Genomic DNA, 24,115 nt, shown 5'->3' on the forward strand with positions numbered 1-24,115 from the left:
ATTCCATCTATTGGTATGACAAGTTACATGAATGGATCTTTGACTTGCTTTGATTGTGGTGAAGCCCCAATACTCTTCCAAGATTGCCCTTGCTTTTCTTACTATGTACTGACAAACAACAACAAGTCTTGCTTGTTTGTTGGGGTTCAAGCCTACTGGCCAGATCGTTACTAGCCCATCACCTAACGTTTAACCTTATTCATTGATAATACAAACAATAAGGTGCTATGAGCGATTCTTATCCTCAATCCATCCTCCACCAAGATTGTGTGCTCCTGCTTCTCCCCCTTCCCCGCAAACACGTGCACATGCATAGAGCTCAAATTCCCCTTCTCATGTTCTGATGTGCATGTTTCAAGCTTCAAGATGTCCCAAGGGAGCTTTAGCAGAGAACGTTGAGAAAGGAAAATTGAACAATAATGCAAGGTTTGAGTAGCATTGAAGCTCTAGATGATTGATAGCACTGGTGATTTTAGAAAACAATGCAAGCAAATGTTGAGTCTACAAGTAACGCAAGGAGGTGTTTTTCATTAGCACTATCTATAGGCATAAGGCAACATTGGCAATTTTGAACACATAGTGTTGGTTAGTCTTTGGAGTTCTACATCGCAATAGTAAGCAAGAAGATCTTGTGAGAGAACGCTTTTACAAGCTTTTGTAGATATAAGGAGAGACCTTGGCAATGTTTCAAACTCAGAAAGGGCCTTTGTGCATGCATACACACATGGTTTTGGCCAATAGCAAATCAAGAAGAGAGAAGAGAGAGAGAGAGAGAGAGAGAGAGAGAGAGAGAGAGAGAGAGAGAGAGAGAGAGAGAGAGAGAGAGAGAGAGAGAGAGAGAGAGAGAGAGACTCTTTTGCCTTTCTCATGGCATACACAAACTCTCAATGAGAGAGAGAGAGAAGGGACATTCCGTTTTTTATGCATACTCATACACAGCCGGGCAAGAGAGAAGCGACATTGCATTTTTTTATGCATACTCATACACAGCCAGGCAAGAGAGAAGGAGACTCAAGATCGCCCTTGAATCTTGGCTTTACTTGATGGAACCTTCTCCAGCGTTCAACATCGGCATCGATGAGGCGTTTTTGTCCGACGGCCAAAAATGGCATTGACACCCGACCTTTTTTTCTCGACATCAACACCCATCATTTTTCTTGGCATCATCACCTTCCCAATATCGAAGACATCAGTTCTTGAGATCGAGAGAGATTCTCGATAGTAGGTGGCAGGTTACAAATTACTGTTAGCAAAAGTTTTATGCATTTCTAAGGGATGTTTCTTTGTGGCTTCAAAGGCTGATTTTCTTTGATTACCTATGCATAGATGAGAGAATCTCTTAGATATAGATCCAGATTTACACACATAGGGACAATCACATGTTCTTTTGAAATAGTAGATCTGCGAGCCTTTTTTGATATTTTACATGCATTTATTGTGAGTGGGAGTTTCATGTGTATGGATTATGTGTATGTTGGCACGGAATTTGTGTTGTGAGCTTTGTTGAGAGTGTTTTACTCCCCGCAAAGAGATGACTTCTGTGATCTTTGCTTGCACACTTGTTCGTGCATGTTTGTGTGCCTACCCTGTATTTTGGTAGTGATTTCACAACATATGTGTGTTGTGTTGTGGATACTGCATCTGTATGGAATTGTGGAGCCACTTTTTGCTTCTCTTGACAATCTTGGCCATTTTTGAGACTCGGTTCAAAAGAGCTCTCTGTGAGACTATGGCTAGTCATGTTTGCATAGCCTTTTTTGAGGGTTGTTGCATCAATTTTTTTAAAGCCAGACATTGGGGGCCGGGTTACCTAGTGCAAGGTGGACTAGGTTGCTAGAGATTCCCAATCAAGGCCACACCATAGGATATATATATATAGAAGTATATAGGCGCTTTGATGCCAAGTTGGTAGTCTTTTGATAGTTCTTTTGAGTAGTATATGCCAGTTTATGCCCTGTCAATATTTTGTTTATAGTCTACGTATTGATTTGCTAAGGTTTGGTTTGAGATTTTAATCTTTGTATAGAGGAGACTTGGCCAAAATTTCCACAAATTTTTCCCCATAAATTCCTAGTCTCTCTCTCTCTCTCTCTTGAAAATCCTCTTGTCAACTATGGTTGGACATTTTGAGAAAGAAGACTATTATATTAAGAAGTTTGATGGCACAATATGGAAGCGGCGTATGCTTGATGTTTGCTTAATAAGGGCCTTGCAACGCCATTAAAAGAGCATAAAGAGGGTGTTTACATTGAGTATGAGTGGGAAGAGCTTGACGCTCATGGTATGGTGACCATTTGCCTACACCTTGATGAGTCTATCTTCTTTACCATTATGGATAAGGCCATCGCAAAGGAATTATGGGAGTCATTATGCTCAGTTTGGGATGGCAAGAGTGTCTTGAGCAAATTTTTTCTTATGAAAAAGCTTATGTGTGTGAACATGAAAGAGGGCAGCAGTGTCTTTGTGAAAAGATATGCAAGGTTGTCTTGTGTTGGCACATAAGCCAAGATGATCTCTCCTGTTGAGAGCCTCTCCCTGACATAGTGGTAATGCACCTCAATGTGCTTTGTGCAAGCATGAAAAACTAGGGTCCTTGCTCTACTGCCAATGCGCTCTGACTGTCAGTGTAGATAGTGCTTGCAGTGTCCTATCCAACACCCAAATCAGCCATAAGGCGTCTGAGCCATACACACTCAACCGTAGCTATGAAGACTACCCTGTACTTAGTCTCAAAACTCAAAGTGGCCATAGTAGGTTTCCTCTTGCTCAACCATGATATACATGAACTGCCAAGCATGAAACATAAACCACTTGTGGACACTCGCGTGTCAAAACAACTAGCCCAATTTGAGTCCAAAAAAGCATGTAAGTTTGGCGGCAATGATCCCCCCTTGGGATAAAACAAGCCAAGGTTTAGAGTGCAACTCACGTAGCAAAAAATCCTCTTGGCAGCTTGCCAATGCTTAGACCCTGGGCTAGCATAAATCTGCTGACCTCTGAGACTGCAAACTAAATATCTGGCCTCGTGTTGCATAAATAAATGAGGCATTCAACATTAGTTTGGTAAAGAGTGAAATCTGCAGGATCACCAGCATCATGAAGACTCAATTTTCAACTTTTTTCCATGGGAGTGGCAATAGGTTTGCAATCTTCAAGTCCAAACTTACATAGTAATGTCTCTATGTAACTTTTCTGACACGAGGCAATACCACCATCACACTGCTTAATCTGTATACCCAAGTAATGATGCAACAACCCCAAATCTTTTACCTTGAAAGTAGCACTAAATTCAGCAATATGTCTCTCATTTAGTCCAGTGATCAGCAAATCATCCACATAAAGAACAACAATGAGAAGTACATAGCCCTCACGCTTAACATAAATGTGCTTTCTATTGGACTGTTACGAAAGCCTCGTTTGACCAAATGAGTGTCAGCTTTCTCATACCAAGCACAAGAGATTGCTTCAACCCATACAAAGCCTTCTTACATCTGCACACTTTGTCCTCTTGTCCTTTCTTGACGAGGCTGCGTTACATAGGCTTCCTTAAAAATGTCACCATTCAAGAAAGCAATAACAATATCGGATTGATGTACATCCCAACCAAAATGAGCTATCAATGCACATAGAAAATGAGCAATAGTCATACGACAAGTGGGAGCAAAAGTTTCTTGACAATCTATGCCTTTTTGTTGCGCATAGCCTTTTGCAACAAGTCAAGCCTTATGGCAATCAACCTCACTATCCGGCTTGTGTTTCAACTTGTAAACCCACTTTGTGCCAATGGACTTTTTTTAAGGAGGCAAATCACATACAATCCATGTGTCATTTTCTATAAGTGCATCATATTCTGATTGCATGGTAACCATCCAATTTTCTAAATTTTGTGCTTCATCAAAAGACAGAGGTTCCTCAACATCATGTAAGCTAGACACAACCAAAGCATAACAATCTGATGCATAAGATGCATGGCGAGAGCCTAAACAAGTGCGACTAGACAAAGGTGCATCCAATTTACTGTCACGCAATGTATGCACCATCCATTTTGGCATACCTCTAGCCTATTCATTTTCAACCCCCCATAGGCTGTACATTTGCCTCATTGGAATTTACATTCGTACTTCTACCACTGAAAAGACTCAAATTGTCATAAATGTCATGTGAGCTTACATTATTGTCTCTAGTACATGAGAGCAAGGGCTGAACAAAATCTTCCACAAACACAACATCCCATGAAACCAGAATATGGTTTGTTTGTGGATGAGACAACCTGTAACCTTTGCTTTCAGCACTATAACCAACAAAAATACATTTGATAACCTTATCATCCAAATTTTTGTGTTGTGTTTGTGTCACCAAAGCATATGCCAATAGCCAAAAACATGCATGTGCTCAATAGAAGGCTTTCTATCATGCCATGCTTCATATGTAGGGCATATGTTTAGTACATAAGTGGCACACATGATGGCCTCAAGCCAAAAACAATGTGGCAAAGCTTGACTTATGACCATGCATCGTGCCATTTCCGTAAGTGACCAATTTTTCCTCTCAGCAACACCATTTTGTTGAGGCGCATAAGGCACTATACATTGGTGTTTTATCTCACGACTAGCCAGAAATGCAATAAATTCATGAGACATATACTCCCCCCTCGATCGGAACGGAGGGTGCCCATAGTACATTTTGAGACATTTTTAGGCATAGCCAGAATTTTTTTGAAGCACATAAATACTTCGGACTTTGCTTTAAGCGGAAACACCCAATTATCATCAATGAATGTCATGAAGTAAAGGTAATTGCACAAGGGTGGAGTTTGCATGGGCCCACAAACATCACTATGCACAAGCTGCAACCTGCATGTGGCCCTAATTGAACCATCCTTTGGAAACTTAGAACGCTGCATCTTTCCCAAAATACAGCCTTCACAAACATTTAGATGACCAAAACGTGCATGCCAAAGTTTTGCATTTGAAATAGCCTTTGAATCCACAACTGCATTTGCAACATTCTGCCCACACTTGTCATACAAAGTGAGCTTATGCAGTCCACAGCATAAAATACCAAATGCAACAATTTCATCACCGGAACTGAGATCATGTACTGTACATTTGTCATCCACAAATTTTACTACAAGACCAAGTCTAGAAAACGCAGATATAAACAAAAGATTCTTCTTGATCCCACGTACATAAAGTGCATCAACAAGTGTGAAAGAACTACCATTTGCAACAGTAAGCACAATCTTTTCAACTCCTCGAACCGGATAAGAGGCATTGTTGGCACAAGTAACTGAATTCCCATGAGGAACAGACTCGAGAGAGGTGAACAAATCACGATGTGAGGAAATGTGCTTTGTAGCACCACTGTCAAAATACCACACATGTGAATATGAAGCAATTGACATGCATGCATCATGGACAACAGGATTATAGGTACACTCTGCACTAAAAGCCCATTTTGCATCAACATCAACATCACAGTCTCCTTTCTTAGAAGACTCAACAATAGATGCATTTGTAGTGGAACCAACATTTGCAGTGGAACCACCCTCTTTCTTCTTAGCCTCTTTAGCCTTCAACTTAGGGCACTGCTTGATCAAGTGATCATTAGTTTTTTCAATAATGGCAACGCATCTTCTTTTTGCCCTTATCACCATAATTTCCAAACGAATTGTTGCCAACAGAAGCATTAGGCACATGTAATTTTCCACTCATAGAAGAACCGTAAGAAGTGGCTGCATTGTTGTTACCACCCTTTCTTTGAGCAGCAATAAAAGCCTATTCAACCGCACGCTGTCTAGTCCTATTTTTGCAAGCAAGTGAATCTTGCAACAACAATGTGCACAATGCATCAAACTTGACAACTTCAGGATTTCCTTGGGTCATAAGTCTCCAAGTACTAGCAAAAGTCTGGTAAGAGTCTGGCAAGGCATCAAGAACAGTCTGCACAAGGGAACTGTCGGAAATGACTTCACCTACAGAATATAAGTTGCTCATTGATATCCTTGACACCAGCAAGGAAAGTGTCCATATCATCTTCCTCATACATAATGTTCAACTCTAGCTCTTTACGTAGCAATGCAATTTTCGCCTCATTGCGGCTTGCATAAAGACCAGCAAGAATATCCCAAGCCTATATTGCATATTTCACTGAACGAATGTGAGGAGTAATAGTGCACTTCACAGACAACACAATCAACGCATGAGCTTGCGCATCCTTTACATCCCAACAAGCTTGTTACGGGGAAAAAAACCTCCTAGTGAGGGAAAAAATGCCCCGATGGTCCTAAGTGTGTTCACACACATCACAACCACATGTATATGGTAACAAGGAGCACCCACCACTGAGGTTGTTCCTGACGTGTTGCAAGTATTGATGTCCTAATATTTACTACTAATTTGAGTCCATATTCATTATCGTCTATTGATGCATGTTATGCGCAAAACTGGATCATTGATTCAGGTGCCAATACTCCACACAAGGAATTGTTCTCCAGTTATGCTTATACGCATGGTTTGGTCAAGCTTGGTGACTCATATCAGCTTGAAATTTGTGGCATTGGAGATGGGAATCTATGCATGTGAATGACACTGAATTTATGCTTTGAGGTGTCAAACATGTGCCAAAGTCGACAAAAAGATTAGTGTCAACATGTCAACTGGATGATTTGTGCCATACTACCATTTTTGGCAATGCTTCCTGGATGATTCGCAAGGAGATTTTGGTCATCTTAAAAGGCCAAAAGTTTGTATCATTGTACTCTTTATATGTCTCTAGTGTGTTTGAGAGAGAATGTGCAACCTCCAAATTGGAACCTTGCTCCTGCAGACCACGGGTGCTCCCGTCAGGCACAAGTGTCGCAGAGACCCTAGTCTACTCATTAACTCTCAACGAGCTCAGCCCCTCGTGAATTGGCGATGGTTGACTTGCTCCTTCTCCTCCCTCTAAATGGCCATGCCCACACCTTTGTCCTCATTGGGAGCCAAAGATAAAGAGATTTCATGCATGTCCGTTCCCCCAAAAATATCTCCACAACTTTCTTCTCCCAAATTAGCTCTAATATCATTGTGAGACCAAAGGAAGTTTAGAACCCCTCATCCTGCCCAACCTCTGTCCTTTGCATAAGCACCTTTGAGCTCAGATTGGTCCCTAGCCTCTGGCCTAATTCCCATGAATCATGGGGTCTCCTGACTTGAAGATAGGCACAATCATGGACATACTCCAAGCGTTAGGAAAACCCCCATACATAGCTTAATTAACAATCATACCAAGAAGCTTTGCAAGCATATCTCTAGCATGGATGAAATGCTCTACTACCAGACCATCATGATCATGTGCTCTCCCTGTCGTCATCTTGTCAAATTGATTTCCTTACCTTTTCAGCAATAAAGAAAGTACATGCCTCTGGGCATATTTCTGGTGGGTCCGACAAAGGTGGCTGCCCTGATGCTCTATAGAGAGATGTGCCATATTCCTCCCATGTCTCTGAGGAGGTGATGGATGGTGGTGGTGAGTGCTCCTGAAATACCCTCCATGCCTTGCCCGAGTCTTGACTCATAAATAGTTGATACAAATCCCGCTCTAACTGCGATATATGAGCCCTCTTTTTTTGTCCCACTAGGCGATGAAAGATAATCCGTTGACTATCTATATGTGGTAATACCCATAGCACCTCCCTCTGTAGTCTGATCCTTGTCTATCTACACTCCTCATCATACCAGATGTTCTGGGGCATGCTCCCAAATTGTCTCTGTGTAGGTTGATTGTGGTGATATCCCTTTGATGTTGCATCATGGAGCATCTCTATCAGTATCTGAGTGAGCTCATCTAGTGGTCGTCCTGGCTCCCGAGTGCATAGCTGCCTGTATATCTCATCCATGTATACATAATCCATCTCCCTCATGAAGGTATACAGAGTGTGTGTGGAGACCTCTCCTAATGGAGCTGTGCTAAACTGAAACATGAGAGTGAAAGACAAGATAGCATGATCAACTACTACTCCAACTAGCCTAGTGCCCACCATGAAATACTGAAAAAAATGGAATGAGACTTGGCTGAGCCATAACATAATCCATTGTACTAGCCCCATGTCAATGTGGAAAACATGTAAAACCTCCCGTCGTTGGAAACCTCTGTAGACCATTCAAAATGGCCAATCCATGTGCAATCCACATGTCTATCAAGTATTGACCATGCTCAATGTGCTCCTCATCTCGTGACAATCTGGATAGGCCCATCTCTGTAGCATCAAGCTCCCTAAGCATCTCCTCTGAAGTATCATAGAATATTGTATGGTGATGGGCAGTCCTAGGATTGAAGTCCCCTAGGATGATAATGTGACCATCGCTAGAAAACTTCTATATGACATCGTCCAAAATAGCGAAGGGGGATTGTCCCTCTAGGTGGTACATACACTGACATACTAGGAGGGAAATAACATATAGCAATGTAGAGGTATCTGCCTGTCTCTGCCCTCAATCTCACCCACATGTACCTAGCATGCTCATCCCTGCAAGCTATATGTATCAATGGTTGCAACTCCTACATAAATAAAATTGCCACTCCTCCTAAGCCTTGTCTTCTATGCTCAGATCGAGTCTCCTACCTGCAAGTAGTCTCCCATCTATATCCACTCACATGTGGCATGGACTGCCTAGGGGTGTAATGTGTCTTAGAGTAGAAGATGATGCCCCTCCCAATAAAACTATCCTCAAAGGCACCTACATCAAGGCGTAGAGATCCATTACAATTCAAGGCGGTAACTTTGAGTGTGGTCACATAGGTCTCGCGTCGTCACACAGAGAGCCTCTCCATTATAACCACTTGTCCATCCCTGTAGAATGCCACTTTTCCTTTCTCCTCTGCTCTTATTCTAATGTCATATTGATGATTATAGGAGTGGGGATAGATGTTGTTTCTTACTCTTTCCCTTTCTTGGCAATTCTATCCATTTATCGGCCTCATCCACCTTCTTCTATGTCTTTGTGGTCACATCCACTCATGAGGATGTCTTTGCCACATTTTGCTTCTCTTCTTGCTTGATCATCCGTATCTGTTCCTTGATCACTTTAAGTTCTTCTATCATCGAGGGTTGGATTTCTCCTTCTTCAAGTCCATTGCTTGCTCTACCAGCAAGCTCTCGCTTGAGGGCTGAAACCTCCTCTTTGAGTGCTTAAGAGTCTGCCTTGAGTGCTTTGATTTCTGCGTGTAAGTCCTCTTTCTTCTTATTCCATTGATTGCCTTAATTGAAAAGCATTTGGAGAAGGCTAGCCTTCTCCTTCCACCATCCTTCCGTCTCCACTTTCCACTCCTTGATGTCCTTTTCCATGTGCGTTATTCATTTATTCGTGACCATGAAAGTTGCCTTTGTGATCGGTGGGGAATACTTGCAAGTTGATGTGGTTTCCATTGCTGACCCTTTGGAAACGATGTTCGAAACCTTACGTGTGAAACCCTGCCAAAAAAATATATCGCATGGTTTAATTTTGTTGTGGCTTGCTATTTAAGGTCACTGGTGCACGTTGGGACTGGCTCGAGCTACCTTTGTTGATGATCGCTTGCTGCTTGCTGACATTGCCTTCCATTTGACGACCTGTTTGCAGACTCCTTGCTACAACATATGCTTGTGCTGCTTTGCAATACACCCTGCGTGACCTGTTCCCCATAGCTACTACCCCACCTACTGCCTACAACTACATGACCCGCCTACTGTCTACAATAGCAGAGAGAGAGAGAGAGAGAGAGAGAGAGAGAGAGAGAGAGAGAGAGAGAGAGAGAGAGAGAGAGAGAGAGAGAGAGAGAGAGAGAGAGAGAGAGGAACAAAATATTGAGCTAGAATTTGGTGCCCGATTTAGGGTTTTGCGTAGGAGTTTGCAGCTGTTAACCCTCACGGCACACGGACACCCTATGATCTATAAACGTTGTATTATTTAGAGTCAGGTACCGGGCTTGTCGGACCAATAGGAAAAGGGTAAGAGTGATCGCCGATGAGAGGCGCACTCTAACTGGGACATTCAAGGGATTAGTTGGCTAAGCATGGGCGCCCAAGTGTGAATGGGGTGAGCTCATATAAAAGCCAACTAAACCTAATTTTTACTCATTCTCTCATTTGTGCAATAGAAGAGTGCTCTTGCTCCATCTCCATCTCCATCTTCTTCTTCTTCACCTCCTTGTGTGTGTGTGTGTGTGAGAGAGAGAGAGAGAGGGAGAGTGTGTGTGCGATCGAGCATTACGAAGGCACGACGGCGGCGAAGCGGTTGAGCGCGGCACGACTGCAGCTTCTTCTTCATCGCGGCAAAGAATCCACCACGAAGGCGAGCGTAGAGCGGTGAGTGACACACCCTTTGCTCTCTTGAGCTTGCTAGTTTAGGCTTGTTGTGTGCTTGGAGCCGTCTGCGGCTCGCACACGGTGTATCGGCAAGTCCCTTGCTTCGACAGTGCGGCAAGGAGTGCACATTTTTGGCGCCGCTGTCGGGGAAATGCCCTTCACTAAGCTCGGTTAAGCACTTTACACTTTCTTGTGGTGCAATTTCTATCATAGGAAAGGCAGGGAATGAGTGTGTGTAGTTGTGTGGAGATTTCTGTTTTTTGCGTTTTCTGCGTTTTCTACGTTTTCTGGTTTGCACTGCACAGTTAGCATTTCTTGCGTTTTTGCATTTTCTGCATTTTCTGGTTCTGTCAAGTTTCAATTGCTGCATTTTCTGCATTTTCTGGTTCTGTCAAGTTTCAATTGCTGCATTTTCTGCATTTTCTGTGTTAAATTTTCTGCATTTTCAATTTTTGCATAAAATTTAAAAAAAAAATTGAAAAAAAAATTTCTGAAAAAAAAATTCCGAAAAATAAAAATGCGAGTGAGGGGGAGGTTAAATTTTCGAAAATAAAAAACGTGAGTTATAAAAACGGACGGGTTGGTTTGTATAAAAGATAGATCGAGATCGAGATCATTTTCCCAAGCCCAAGCCCAAGCCTCAATCCTCATTCTTATGATATATACTAAACTCACTCTCATATATATACCCTACTCCCTCAAGAGAGAATGAGAGCATGTGGGGCAAGTCCTCCACTCTCCTCCCTTCTCTTCCCACTTGCACCCTTAGACTTTCTAGTTTGGGCCTAGTTCCCTACTGGAAATTGACAGTTTTAGGGATTCCGAGAGCATAGAGTGACCAAACGGAGGGCTGTAAAGCACGGCACGACCCTCTGACCGAGACGCTCGGTTTGAGCTATCATACGCTCTATTCTATAGCCGGGTCAGAAAAAAAGGACCAAAAAGTTAAATTAAGGAAAGACTTGGGTTGCAAAACACCCAAAAATACTAGGTGAGCAGCCTTCACGGGCACTCACTGACACTTCTAGGGGATCAAGTCATATGAACCTACGCTCTGGACGAGTGTTAGAGCACGATCACATTGGTAGTGCCTCTGTTCATACGGACACCCATTACCCATCCACGATAGGCTCTAGACCCTCAGCGGGGACATAAGGTAGCACCACCCAAGACCCTAAAATAGCCGCTAGTGATTCCTCCTTCGACGCAGAAATCATGGAAGCATACCCTACCCAAAACACTGAGAGAGAAGGCCATGCACCTCCCGAAGCTCCACAGCCTAGTACTAGTATGTTTAGCCGTTTCATGGAAACATTAGGTAGAGCTACTCGCTCGGAACCTGATGCAAACGAAGCACACGAAGGGGGTGGGGAAATGGACTCTCCTTTCACATCGCACGTGGACCCCACACCCCCAAAGAGTGTCCATATGGATATCCTACCTGGGATGACTGAGTCGGACAATGTGGATTGGGTCCACCTAGCAGCAACCATAGACACTTGGGGAAATAGGGGGACGACCTGGGTAACACCTGAGGGGGATGAAATGCCTGTACCCTTAAATATGCTACAAGCAGTGCATATCGCTTCTGACAAGACTCGTCCTAATGTAACGAAGAAAACATACAAGTGGGTCCCTAAAGCTTCCTTAGTGACCATAGCTAGTGCTAAAAAACAGAAGCCTTGTAAGAAACGTACCACTCGCTCCAAGAAAAGTAAGAAAATGTTGCGATGGATCCCTAAACGACTATTGGAAGCCCAAGGCTACTATCAAGGAAATGATCAAATCTGGGTGCCAAAACCTAGATTGTGCTCTTACCTAACACCTCACCCAAGTGAGCCCAATCCCGTAGCTCCAAAACGAATCAATGATCGTGGAAAGAAAAAAATCACAGAATGCTACACACCCGCTCCCGAGCTAGTTTGGATACCAAAGAAAGAACGATTTGTTCCACCTAGCTCAGGAAGGGGGGAGTCCCATGAAGCTTTTAGCTCCTCATGTAATACATCCATAGAGGTAAAAGCTTCTACACAGCCTCCATCTATAGTAGTGGACCTCCATGAAGCTACAAAAGAATCCACACCTCCCAGTGTTCAAGAATCACCTGATGAACCACTTCAAGTTCGATCCTGGGAGAGTACCTTACCACCCTTGCAACTTGACGAGGCACCTAGGGTAATAGAAAACTACTGGCAAAAATCCTCACCTATTACCAACTGGAACAATTGGTTTCAAAGGGTGACAAGCTCATTTCAAACGGTATGATCCACCCAAGGAAGGGGGGAGTGTTTGTGGACAGTCATCATTCACTTGCTTCCCTCTCAACCTTCCTCCCTGACCTCTATATCTTCCAATCTTAGGGAATGTATATATATAGCCTTATACTCACAAAAAACAAAAAATAAAGAGCAAGAGCAATTAGCAAACGAGTATGCACATTAAAAGTCAAAACATTGACTCAGACCTACACATGTCACATCTGGTACAGTGAAACAGAAACCTATGCCATAAAACACCTTTGATCCTCATCACTTGAGTGATGGAGGGTAGGTAAGATTAGTACGATAGGAGTGTTTCTGTTTTAGAGTTGAGAGATTAGCGAAGTTCTCTTTTCCCACTAATGTGCCTCCTGGAGGTATTCCTTTTGTTTCCTAGTGTGTACAGGAGCGTGTTGCTATTGATAGGATTTGGACCTTCATGGAACCTTTCTCTCGTTCACACTTCAAATCAAGCGCGACCATCGACACAAACAGGTGTTTCTTGTCCATTAGCATTGCCCCTTATCTTTTTGCATCCATGTTTGTCTGCTTTGATTGTGATTGGTAGCATAATATTCAGCGCATTTGCTTACTATCAAACATTTAATTCAATGTAATGTTTTGTCATAATCACTTGTTTAGGTGTAAAAATCAAGCAGTCCGACTAAGCTAGTTTGACTAAGCTAGGTATTAGAAATCTTCTCTTAATACCATGGGGAATGCCTTCCTAATAAGCAATGGTTACTAGGTTCTTAATCCGATTTAGGCAGCATTGTATGAAATGTACTAGGGCTTTCTAGTGGGCTTAACCCTAGTGACCTTTAGCTTAAGTATTATAAAGGGAGTTTACTAATGTGATGAGCCTGGGGAGGGTAACAGTGTTATATGACCCCCCAAAGTTACAAAATTAAAATGCTGAAAATGAACAAACAAAAAATCAAAGTGCCACAATGTAAAATTTTAAGCTGGAAGAGAAATCCCTGCTTAAATTGGTACTTCACTCACATGTATCGCCTATGGTACTAGAGCCCTAGAGGTTCCCAGTGTGGACGCTTTTCCTTGAAAAGCAAAAAACCCAAGGCATACAAAATAAGCACACACATCATAATTGAATCAATGTGAAAAGACTTTGGGGGGTCAAAGAAAAAGTAATCAGTTAGGCGATGATTTCATGAGAAATTCCTTTTATGGTAGCTTAACTACAAAGTCTTCTAGATATAGCCTCTAGTCAGCCCTTGAACATGAATACTTGGCTCTCGCGATTAAACAACTTAATTGACCACTGAAAATTAAGAAGCTTACCCATGGTATTAATATTCGATCTCTAGTGCCTTTTGACCGTCAAATTAGCGACCCCATACTTGTTTAATTTTTTACCTTTACATCTGTTTATGCATTTGATTACATTGCAATTTAATGTTCATTGCTAACAAATTGTTTGAAATTCTTTTACCAATCAATTTGTCTACCTAAAACTGCATATGCTTTTTAAGAGAATGCAATTACTGTGCCAATGTTGTTTGATTTTGCAGTGACTGAAGAAGGCTAAGGACATTCATCTCAAATGCTCTTCCACCTCGACGAACCAGCTTCAACTCAATAGCTTCCGAGGACGGAATCTACATGAGGAAGGGGGGCATGTTAACTCTCACGGCACATGGACACCCTATGATCTATAAACGTTGTATTATTTAGAGTCAGGTACCGGGCTTGTCGGACCAATAGGAAAAGGGTAAGAGTGATCGCCGATGAGAGGCGCACTCTAACTGGGACATTCAAGGGATTAGTTGGCTAAGCATGGGCGCCCAAGTGTGAATGGGGTGAGCTTATATAAAAGCCAACTAAACCTAATTTTTACTCATTCTCTCATTTGTGCAATAGAAGAGTGCTCTTGCTCCATCTCCATCTCCATCTTCTTCTTCTTCACCTCCTTGTGTGTGTGTGTGTGAGAGAGAGAGAGAGAGAGAGGGAGAGTGTGTGTGCGATCGAGCATTACGAAGGCGCGACGGCGGCGAAGCGGTTGAGCACGGCACGACTGCAGCTTCTTCTTCATCGCGGTGAGGAATCCACCACGAAGGCGAGCGTAGAGCGGTGAGTGACACACCCTTTGCTCTCTTGAGCTTGCTAGCTTAGGCTTGTTGTGTGCTTGGAGCCGTTTGCGGCTCGCACACGGTGTATCGGCAAGTCCCTTGCTTCGACAGTGCGGCAAGGAGTGCACAGCAGCCCGTTTAGGGTTTCTCGAGCTGCCTTCAGAACTGCACTTTACCTTGGAAGCCTGGTGAGTTGCCTATTTAGACACCTTCACGTCAACACACACACACACACACACACACACACACACATAGAGAGAGAGAGAGAGAGAGAGAGAGAGAGAGAGAGAGAGAGAGAGAGAGAGATTGATTGATTGATTGAATTATCGTCCACGGAGGTCATATATGACCTATGTGACCAAAAACAAAACATTACATCAAGCTTCTACTAAGAGACAATGACATACATCTCAGTTAAGGACTGAGGGTCCAACAAGAAAAAGGAGGGAAAAAGGAAGGAGAAGATCCTATGGGCGGTCAATGGATGAAGGTGCCGGTCTAGGAGTTTGAAACTCTTGGATGATGGCTTTACCGCCTCGATAGACCGCCCACTTGCCTTGTTTACGGGCTTCGTGCATCTTCTTGAGCTCGCTTGCCTTAAACTTAAGTTGATTTGGAGTCAGTTCCTCGACGATCCAGAGCGTCCTTCCCTTGAGGAGACGAGATGCCGTAGTAGCTTCATCGGCTCCTCTTTGTTCTTGAATGTAAGGATGCATTGCTTAGGTGGCACCGGTTTTGTCCGTGTGTTTGATCCAAGAGATTGTGTGAGGCTTGATGTGAATTGGGTGGAGAATATTATTGAGCTTGATGACGGCTTCGTCGAGTGTATCATCCTCGGTGCACCATGTGGGGTTGAGCCCCCTGATCCTGACCTTAAGGCCAAGAGAAGCTTGTAGTTGGCTTTCTTGTAGTGTCGTTTGTATCTTGGTATCTATCTTTTTGTGAGTTACCTCACACATTTCCTTCTGTACAGTCTTGACAGTCTCATTGAGGGAGGCCTCGACTTCGTGAGCTTTTGCAAATAGAACTTGGCTCTCATTTTCCTTGGCTTCTTCGAGCAAACGCAAGCGTTGCTTAAGCAATTTGTTCTCCTTGACGAGTTTCTGGATCTGAGTCTCTAGGGTTGTGATTTGCACATCCTGACGGGTGAGTGGGTCTTTCCTTGGTGCGGCTACCAATGCAAGGAAGCTCTTGCGGGTGTGGGCTGGTGGGGTGGTGGGGGAAGACATGCTTCCTCTTTGAGAAATGTGGGAGCACACAGTCCAGTGTGACTCCACCCTTAGGGTCACAAAGCCTCACTATTGAATTCTCTGCCGACTGCACGCTCTTGCCTTAGTCGCATCGAGCAGACTTGCCAACAGAGAGTCGTGATGGGCAAATAAAGTGCCTATGTGTGTAACAACAACGAGCAAGGGGGAGGAGCAAAACAATGGGCTTGAGCTACGATTGTTATGGGACAGGGCTAGGGTTAACCCCCCCCAACCAGGTGTTGCCTTGCAGCCTGGCGGGGAGCAGAGAGAGAGAGAGAGAGAGAGAGAGAGAGAGAGAGAGAGAGAGAGAGAGAGAGAGAGAGAGGACAATATGAACGGTTAGAGACGGGAGAAAGCACATGCCTCATGTGGATCGAGGGCTAGTACAACTCACATCACCTAGGCCACCTCTTATATGGCTCTAAGGAGATGTAGTGTAGGCCATCAACCAACAAATTGATGGGTTAAGGTAACTGCACAAGGTCCATGGGCGAGTTGGCTTAAGCCAATGATGGCAAGCGGGTCAATGCTCACCATGGCAGACATGTCCACAACATAAGTGCAAACTATGCACACACTATTTGTGATAGGTTGTGGTGAGCATTGTCTTTTGGACTCGTGATTTTTAAAATTGTAGTTGTACATGCAACATTGTATGTTCTTGACTTGCGTTCATGCAGTGGTGTGTGTGTGTGTGTGTGTGTGAGGAGAGAGAGAGAGAGAGAGAGAGAGAGAGAGAGAGAGAGAGAGAGAGAGAGAGAGAGAGAGAGCTATCCTCTATATCTCTCGAAGAAGTCATGGCTCAAGGGTATCTTTTGAACTTCTTGAGACTTTGATATGGGTTAATTAGAAGCAAGCGGAGCGTCCCCCCCCCCCCCCCAAAAAAAAAAAAAAGTATCAAGGATGCAAATAAACATTGGCTTAAATTATGCTTGCTCAATGTATATGTGCAATCCCAACTAGAAAGGTGTGGAAAGATAGAGAGTGAGGTTTTCAATGTGTTAGCTCAGTTGGTAGAGCAAGAGCCCCTTGTGTCTAAGGTCTTGGGTTCAAACCTCCTTGACATCTTGTATGACATGTAGCCCTTAGGGGATGTTCCCCTAGTCCATATGATGGGTTGGCCATCCTTACCTGACCGAGAAGACTCACCTTAAGAGTCGTGCTACCTCCACCTACGGGGGTTGGGTGTGTGTGTTGTATAGTTTCAAAATTGTAGGCAATTCTCAAAAAAAGAAGAAGAAAGAAAATGCAAAAGCTGTGTGTGTGTGTCTCGCTCTCTTACATCTTAAAGTCGATAAGAGAGCTTACTTCACATTTGAAATCATGTGTAGACACCAATTCTTGGATTCCCCTTGGATTTTGAAGAAATATGTCTTTGAAATCTTTGGGGGGTTGAAACATGGAGTAGTAGTGCATCAAAATCTTCACTAGAAAAGAGTTTGAGAATGCTCAATCACGTTTTCTTACAAATTTTTTCCAAAGCAAAGATAACAAGACCTACATAGGGTTATTGAGAAGGATTTCATAATAAGAGGCTTTTTTGTGAGAGATTTTTTAAAAAAGTGACACTAATATTTTAAAACATGTGGTATCACAATAAAATATTATGTTTTTTTAAAAAATTGAACAATCAGGTCTCCCCAATCTCGAAAAAATAAAAAGTCTTTCAAAACATATTAAGTGCGTAATTAAAGGGTGAGTTTATTAAATGAAAAGATAAATGAGGTGGAAAGTCATAAGACATATGAAGGTGAAAAGTTAAGAAGACGTTTTATGTCCATATAAAGAGATGGTAGACTTCACATTGTATATTTGTGTTTCTCTTCTCCTTTATTTTCCCTTCAACGTTTTGTTCTCTTTAAAATGTCCCCTCTCTCTCTCTCTCTCTCTCTCTCTATCTCTATCTCTCTCTCTCGTGCAAGCGCAAAGTTGTATCTATCCTTCTGTTGCAAATCTACGTGCTTTGTCATTGTTCGTTGCGGCGTGCTATAGACTAGCACATTGTTTTTGTTGTTATTGAGGGAATATTTGAATTAGGAATACCTTTTATTTTTTTTTGAAGCCATTAGAAATACCTTTTAATTTTTGTGTAGCCATTAGGAATACCTTTTAAAATATTTAAATTAACTATTTAAATTACAATATATTTCAAAAGCATGAAAAAAATGTGACACAATACTCAATGCCTTACTTTAAAGAGAGAAGTACATAAATGTCAACACCCTCTCACAAGGATCTAAAATTATCATTAAAGGTACAAACACCTTATATGGTCTTTCTAGCCGAGTGAAGATTACTTCCCTTTGAGGGTATATACATGGAAAGAAATTTGAAGTACATGATTTATATTTACTAACATAATATGACGGAGGTAATAACCCTTTACACATGTCTCTATATGCGAGATGAAAGCTAAATGCTAAAAGTGAGGGAAGCACGCGATAAAGAGGGGGAGCGAAAGAGAGAGAGAAAGGCCGCCGAAGGCGACCGGCCGCACTCGTACATTATACATTAAATCTCCCTTCAATTGCATTTGCATGGGAGGCACATAACATATTTAAAATCAACATGAAAGAAAAGCGGGACAGACCGGCCAGTAGATTAGTCTTAGAACCAAAAAGAATTTACGGGGCGAGCGGGTTGCGAGAAGAATGGCTGCTGTTTCGAAGGAGGCACTGTTGTCGCACCTTAAGGTGTGAGAGAGAGAGAGAGAGAGAGTGAGAGAGAGATATGTGTGTGTTCAAGCTGGGCCATGTAAAGACAATCGGTGCCCAATAGTGGGGCCAGTTGATGGCAACACATTAAATTTGGAAACATGCAGGAAAGCTTTTCAAGCGAGTCTAGCTAGCATACATTTCCGATGGCGCCAACCTCTGTGTTTGTCTCCAAGTTTAGGTTTTCACTGATGCCTCTTGCTTTCTATCTCATGCTCGAGTGTTCTGCCATTTTAGTTCTATCAGGCTCATCGCATCTTATTTATGGTCAATTAAACACCCCCAAACTTGTATGACAATATTGTAAATTTTCATGATAGATGTGTATAGCGCTGTTTTTCATAAAGCTTGTAGTCATGTATGGTGTGCCTACATTCACAGTTACATCAACGACTCTTGGACATAGTTCCAATATATGTAGTCTCAAGGCTATAAATGGTGTGCACACTTGGGAGGCTGTCAATTGCTATTTAGTAAATTAGAGTGGAAAGCTCTGTAAGGGTACGGATTTCTATAATTTGCGCTACTTGCTTTTTGGACTAGCTTTTTGACCAATTGCTTTTGGGGACTGTTTGCTTTTGAGTTTTTAAGCTTTTGGGGCTTTGCTTTTGGCATTCCTTGTAAGAATAAAAGGACCCCTAGGGGCCTCATTCTTCAAAGCATCTGGACGTAGAGTTTGAGAGCAGAGGATCCCTTCGGATGTTGTACTTTGCTCAAGCATTAATATATATATTAAAGAAATATTGAAAGGGACGCCAGTCTTTGGGGCCAATCTTTTTGGGCACGGAACTACGTCGGGCCATGCCGACCAAATTGAGCTGTGATTTTAAAGTCGTGGAGTATTTTAAGTGATTCTTTCGTGTGTCGTGTCTGATTCCCGACTTGGGGTGTCCAATCTTGCGATAGTGGTATCAGAGCATTAGGCGCGTGCTTTTCTCAAAGCATACCGGTTCTATCAAAGAGCAAACAGGGCACTTGGGCACTTTGGAAATTGTTTTTGATCTTCGTGTCCTGACCTCGGACTTATTAGCCACTTCCACCCTTACTTCATTGCGCATCGGACGTCCCCCGTCTTCATTGCTCCGTGTTATAGGACATAAGCCAAAAAGAATCCCAGATTATACATGGGTTCTCGTGGAGAATCTGATAAGATAACACCTCTCTGCGGAAAGGCAATAGAGATATTAAAGTTTAGATTAGTAGACTCTCAAGCTCAGTGCGCAGGCAAGCAGTCCAATTATCCAGAAATTTGCTACATGTGGGTTCATTGGCTTCCCACGTGGCCCGTCTACAACTCTCAACCCTCAAGAGGCCCCAAAACCTTCCCAAACCACAAAGCAGCCAACTTCTCTCTTTTCATAGCATGCGACATCAATATTATATCCCTCATGGGTATTGGTGTATTTGGGAGTAACTTTGTGGTTGCCTTTCTTCTTTTCACGTCCTTTCTACCTTTGTCATTGATCACCCTAGGCAAGATTTGAAAGTCAAAAGGCAACAAGCCCATTACTGACACTTCTCCTAATCATGTCTTATCACACTCTTATTTGACGAAAGCATTTGCTGGCTGACAAGGCCAATAAGGCTTGGTGAGTCAAAACTCTGTTGCTCGGTGGAGAGATGTATTGTTTGGGGGTTGGTATCCACAACTTTCTTCTAAGGAAAGGTGCTTCATTGGTGGGCTATGGCTGGAGGCCTTGCATTGGCAACGAGTCTCTATTGTCTGACTCCAAGAAGGTAAATAATAATTGTCATTCTTCTTCTAGCATGTGTTTCTATTGCACCACTTATAGAGAATCGACACTCTTGTGCTTCACCTTGGTCTAGGGCATACTTGTATGGCTAGGGTTTCTCCCAAGCTAGGCACCCACTACATAATATTTAGGCTACGTGTCTGTTCGGCATGCCACTTTTTGTCACGTGCACATGGCTCTATGTGCCACGTGGACATGCTTTATTGACTTCTAAAGCCAATTTTCTAGTTTTGGAACCCTCTTGCATAAATGGTTTGTACACGCATTTTGAACCAATACCTCAACCTAAAGGAGTTATAACTAGTAAATTGGGCCTATAAAGGGAGCATCAAGCCTAGCGTGTCACGGGACACATCCAACCCTATGTGTCCGTGGACAAGCTGCAGCATAATCAGGGTTCAATCAGTCCAGTCAGTCTAGATTAGACGTGATATGGCACTTTTGTGAGTCTATTCGTAGACCGTGCATGCCCAGACACTTAGTGTAGATGCATATCCTCTGGTTACACACAACATGATCATAAGCATTCCCATCAGAATCCATTAGAATCAACTAGGGGAATTTTCCACTGCATTTAGCCTATTTTACCTATTTTTGACATTTTTCACTTATTATTTTTAAGTGACTTTTGTTGGAAAGTAGGTAGGGCATTTTTGCTAAGTTTGTATATACGCAAACTAGAGTTAGCACTATTTGGCAGAAGAGGCAACATGAGCCAAGCTCAACAGGCAACTTCTCAGCAAGACAAAGCCTTGGTGGACCTTCTCCCCAAGCAAGAGATCCCCCATCCTAGCGCTTCTTCATAAGCATTGCATGGCGTTTTTGCACCAGCGCATCATCACCATACCTCCCACAGCATAGCGTTTCTGCATCAACATCATCTCCAGCAAACCCAAGCAGCCTAGCGTTTTTGAGAAACCACAGCCTAGCGTTTTTGAGAAACATTAGCCCTAGTGTTTTGAATGACCTAGCGCTTGTAGATCCCAGCCTTTGCAGATTCAGCAAATGCAGCGATTTGCAATAGTAGAGTACCCGCAAGTTTCAGCCCTCGAAGAGTAGCAGATTTCAGCCTTGAGCGTTTTTGGACAGCAGTCAGAAACTTCTCGTTTTCAGCCCTGTCGACGGCCTTGCCATTCCTGTCGTCATCGTCGACATAGCCTAGATTTGCATCACCCACATGCATCAACATTGTACCACTCTGTGCAATCATAGGTAGACCACTCTCGTCGACGAGAGTGGGGCCTTCGGAGGAGGGGTTTACAACGTCTTTGGTGTCGTATCTCTCTTCTCTCTCTATCTCTCAGTCTCATACACTTGCACACACAATGTCCATTCACTTTGTTGTGATCAGAGCATTCTCTCATTAAGAACGGAAGGCTTTCCCTTCCATAAGAACGAAAAGGAACCTTGAGCACTCATCTTGAGCAAAGCGCAAACATTCATTCCGTTGCATTTAACATTGGTATCAGAGCTTTGGCAGTGTTCTACATCACTAGAGGAAAGAACCACAAGAATCACATAAATTTTTTTGCTTGTTGAGGTCACACGAACCAAAGTTCACTTGGGCGTGTCGATTCCTAGTCGTGCTTTTGAAGAGTGACAAGAAACCCAAGAAAGAAGGGCTTGCCTAGCCTCCCCTTGTGTCTCTTTTCACTCATTGAGAGCGGACCGTGCACTTAGCAGCCGGCCAATCGACGTGAGGTGGGAAAAAGCAACCTTGGTGTGAGTGCAAGGCTGCCAAGGGGTGCGCCCGCGGAAAGGAGTAGAACTCGGGTGAAGAGAAGATCCTTTTCAACATAGATTGCAAGCGAAAGAAGAACCTCAAGACCCGCAAGAACCTCAAGAACCCAAGACCCCCAAGAACCCAAGTTCCTCGTGAACTTAAGAACCCAAGACCACAAGAACCCACAAGAACCCAAGACTTCAGAATGGTCATCACTCGAAGCGGAATGGATACTTTGCTTGGAGGTGATGAGCATAAGAGAGGCGAAGAAGAATTTTCCCCACCAGGAGGTTTTTCCGACCCTCCCCCTTCCCTATCTATGTCAAGGATTGCACTCACTCCTATGGAGGCTTTAGACCAGAAGTTTCTAGAAAGGAAGTTAGAACGCGAAGCAAGAAATGCAGAAAGAATGGCAGAAATGGAACGCAGACACGCAGAAAGAAAAGCAGAAAGAGATGCAGAAAGAAAGGCAGCCAAAGCAAGACAAGAACAGAGCGACCGACACATGAAAGAGTTCTGGCGACTCTTTTCTCAAGTTCAGGCACAGATGCAAGAGATTTGGGGAAAGGAGACTCTCTCAGTCTCTTCTTCTCCTAAGCATGACACACAGGATTTGCATGATTATGAGAAGCATGATGATTTGAATGACAATGATTTGCATGATGATTTGAACGATAATGATGAGCATGACGATTTGCATGATCAAGATGTGATTTCTTGTTAGGTGCAGCGGAATGAATGTTGTATTTTCTCAAGATTAGTGATCTTTATTGCTCAAGGTTCCTTTTAGTTCTTAGGGAAAGAGAGAGCTTTCCGTCTTATGGAGAGTGCTATGATCACGAACAAAGTGAGTGGATATTGTGCGTGCAAGTGAATGAGACTGAGAGAAGGAGAGAGAAGAGATACGACACCCGAGAGGTTGTAAAACCCTCCTCCGAAGGCCCCACTCTCGTCGGCGAGAGTAGTCTACTTTGATTGCACAAAGGTGTACAATGCGTATGCAATGGACTGATGCAACTTGGACTATGCCGATGACGACGACGGTGATGACGACGACGACTTGATGGCTGAAATCTGAGATCTTCTAACTGCTGAATTTCGGGACTGTTTCAGTGGCTGAAAATGACTGTTTTGGCTGCGTTTTTATGGCTGAAAATGGGGGAACATTTGCAACCATCTTGGGGCTGATCTGCTACTGTGTCATAGGCTGAAAACTGTGTGTATCTGATGCGGTAAGGGCTGAGAATCAAAAACGTTGATGTCCTTTGCTGCTAGCCATAAACGCTACTGCTGATTTGCTGCTGCAAAAACGCCACCAAGGCTGATGTCTGCTAGCGTTAGTGCTGGGCTGAAAACGCTGGACAGGGCAGCATGTCTGGCGTTAGTAAAAACGCTCAGGCTGAGGTTGTGGGTCGTGGGAAAACGCCAAGCAAGAGTGCTTGATGGCGAGGCTCTACTGTGGAAGGAAAACGCAAGGAGTGGGGTGATGATGGCGAGGCTAAATGCTGAGGGAGGGGTACTGCTGAGAAGTTGCCTGTTAAGCGGGAAGCTCTTGCTGCCTCTTCTGCCAGAAAGTGCTAACTTGGGTTTGCTTATATATTAAGTTAGCAAAATTGCCCTACCTACTTTTGTTGGAAAGTCACTTAAAAATAATAAGTGAAAATAACCAAAAATAGGAAAATAGGCTAAATGCACTGAAAAATTCCCCTAACTGAATCTGATGGATTCTGATGGGAATTCTGATGATCATGCTGTGTGCAACCGGAGGATATGCATCTATGCTAAGTGACTGGGCATGCACAGTCTACGAATAGACTCACAAAAGTGCCAGATCACTGCTAGTCTAGACTTGACTGGACTGACTGAACCCTGCTGTGGTGTAGCTTGTCCACAGACACATAGGGTTGGGATGTGTCACGTGACATTTCTCACAAGTATGATGATTTGATTGACAATGATAAGCATGATGATTTGACTATGATTTGCATGATGATTTGGA

General features: G+C 43.2%; 1 protein-coding gene across 5 annotated transcripts in view; it reads left to right on the forward strand.

Annotated features, from left to right (window-relative positions):
- Window positions 1-18,481: 18,481 nt before the first annotated feature.
- The window catches only part of LOC147456846 (YbaK/aminoacyl-tRNA synthetase-associated domain-containing protein), a 111,625-nt gene continuing 105,991 nt past the window's right edge, over window positions 18,482-24,115 (forward strand). For 4 of the 5 annotated variants that reach the window (XR_015188042.1, XR_015188043.1, XR_015188044.1 and 1 more), the window contains exon 1: window positions 18,482-18,618. Coding sequence is in view for 1 of the 5 variants with exons in the window: in XM_086511969.1 (XP_086368095.1) it covers window positions 18,577-18,618 (42 nt within the window). In the remaining 4 variants the exon portion in view is untranslated. Of the gene's footprint in view, window positions 18,619-18,746; window positions 18,821-24,115 lie in introns of all 5 variants that reach the window. The other variant, XM_086511970.1, reaches the window with a different exon arrangement.

The sequence above is a fragment of the Adiantum capillus-veneris genome, chromosome 5 (genome assembly GCF_014529385.1).
Source record: "Adiantum capillus-veneris isolate H3 chromosome 5, ASM1452938v2, whole genome shotgun sequence".
In the NCBI taxonomy this organism is placed as follows: Eukaryota; Viridiplantae; Streptophyta; class Polypodiopsida; order Polypodiales; family Pteridaceae; genus Adiantum; species Adiantum capillus-veneris.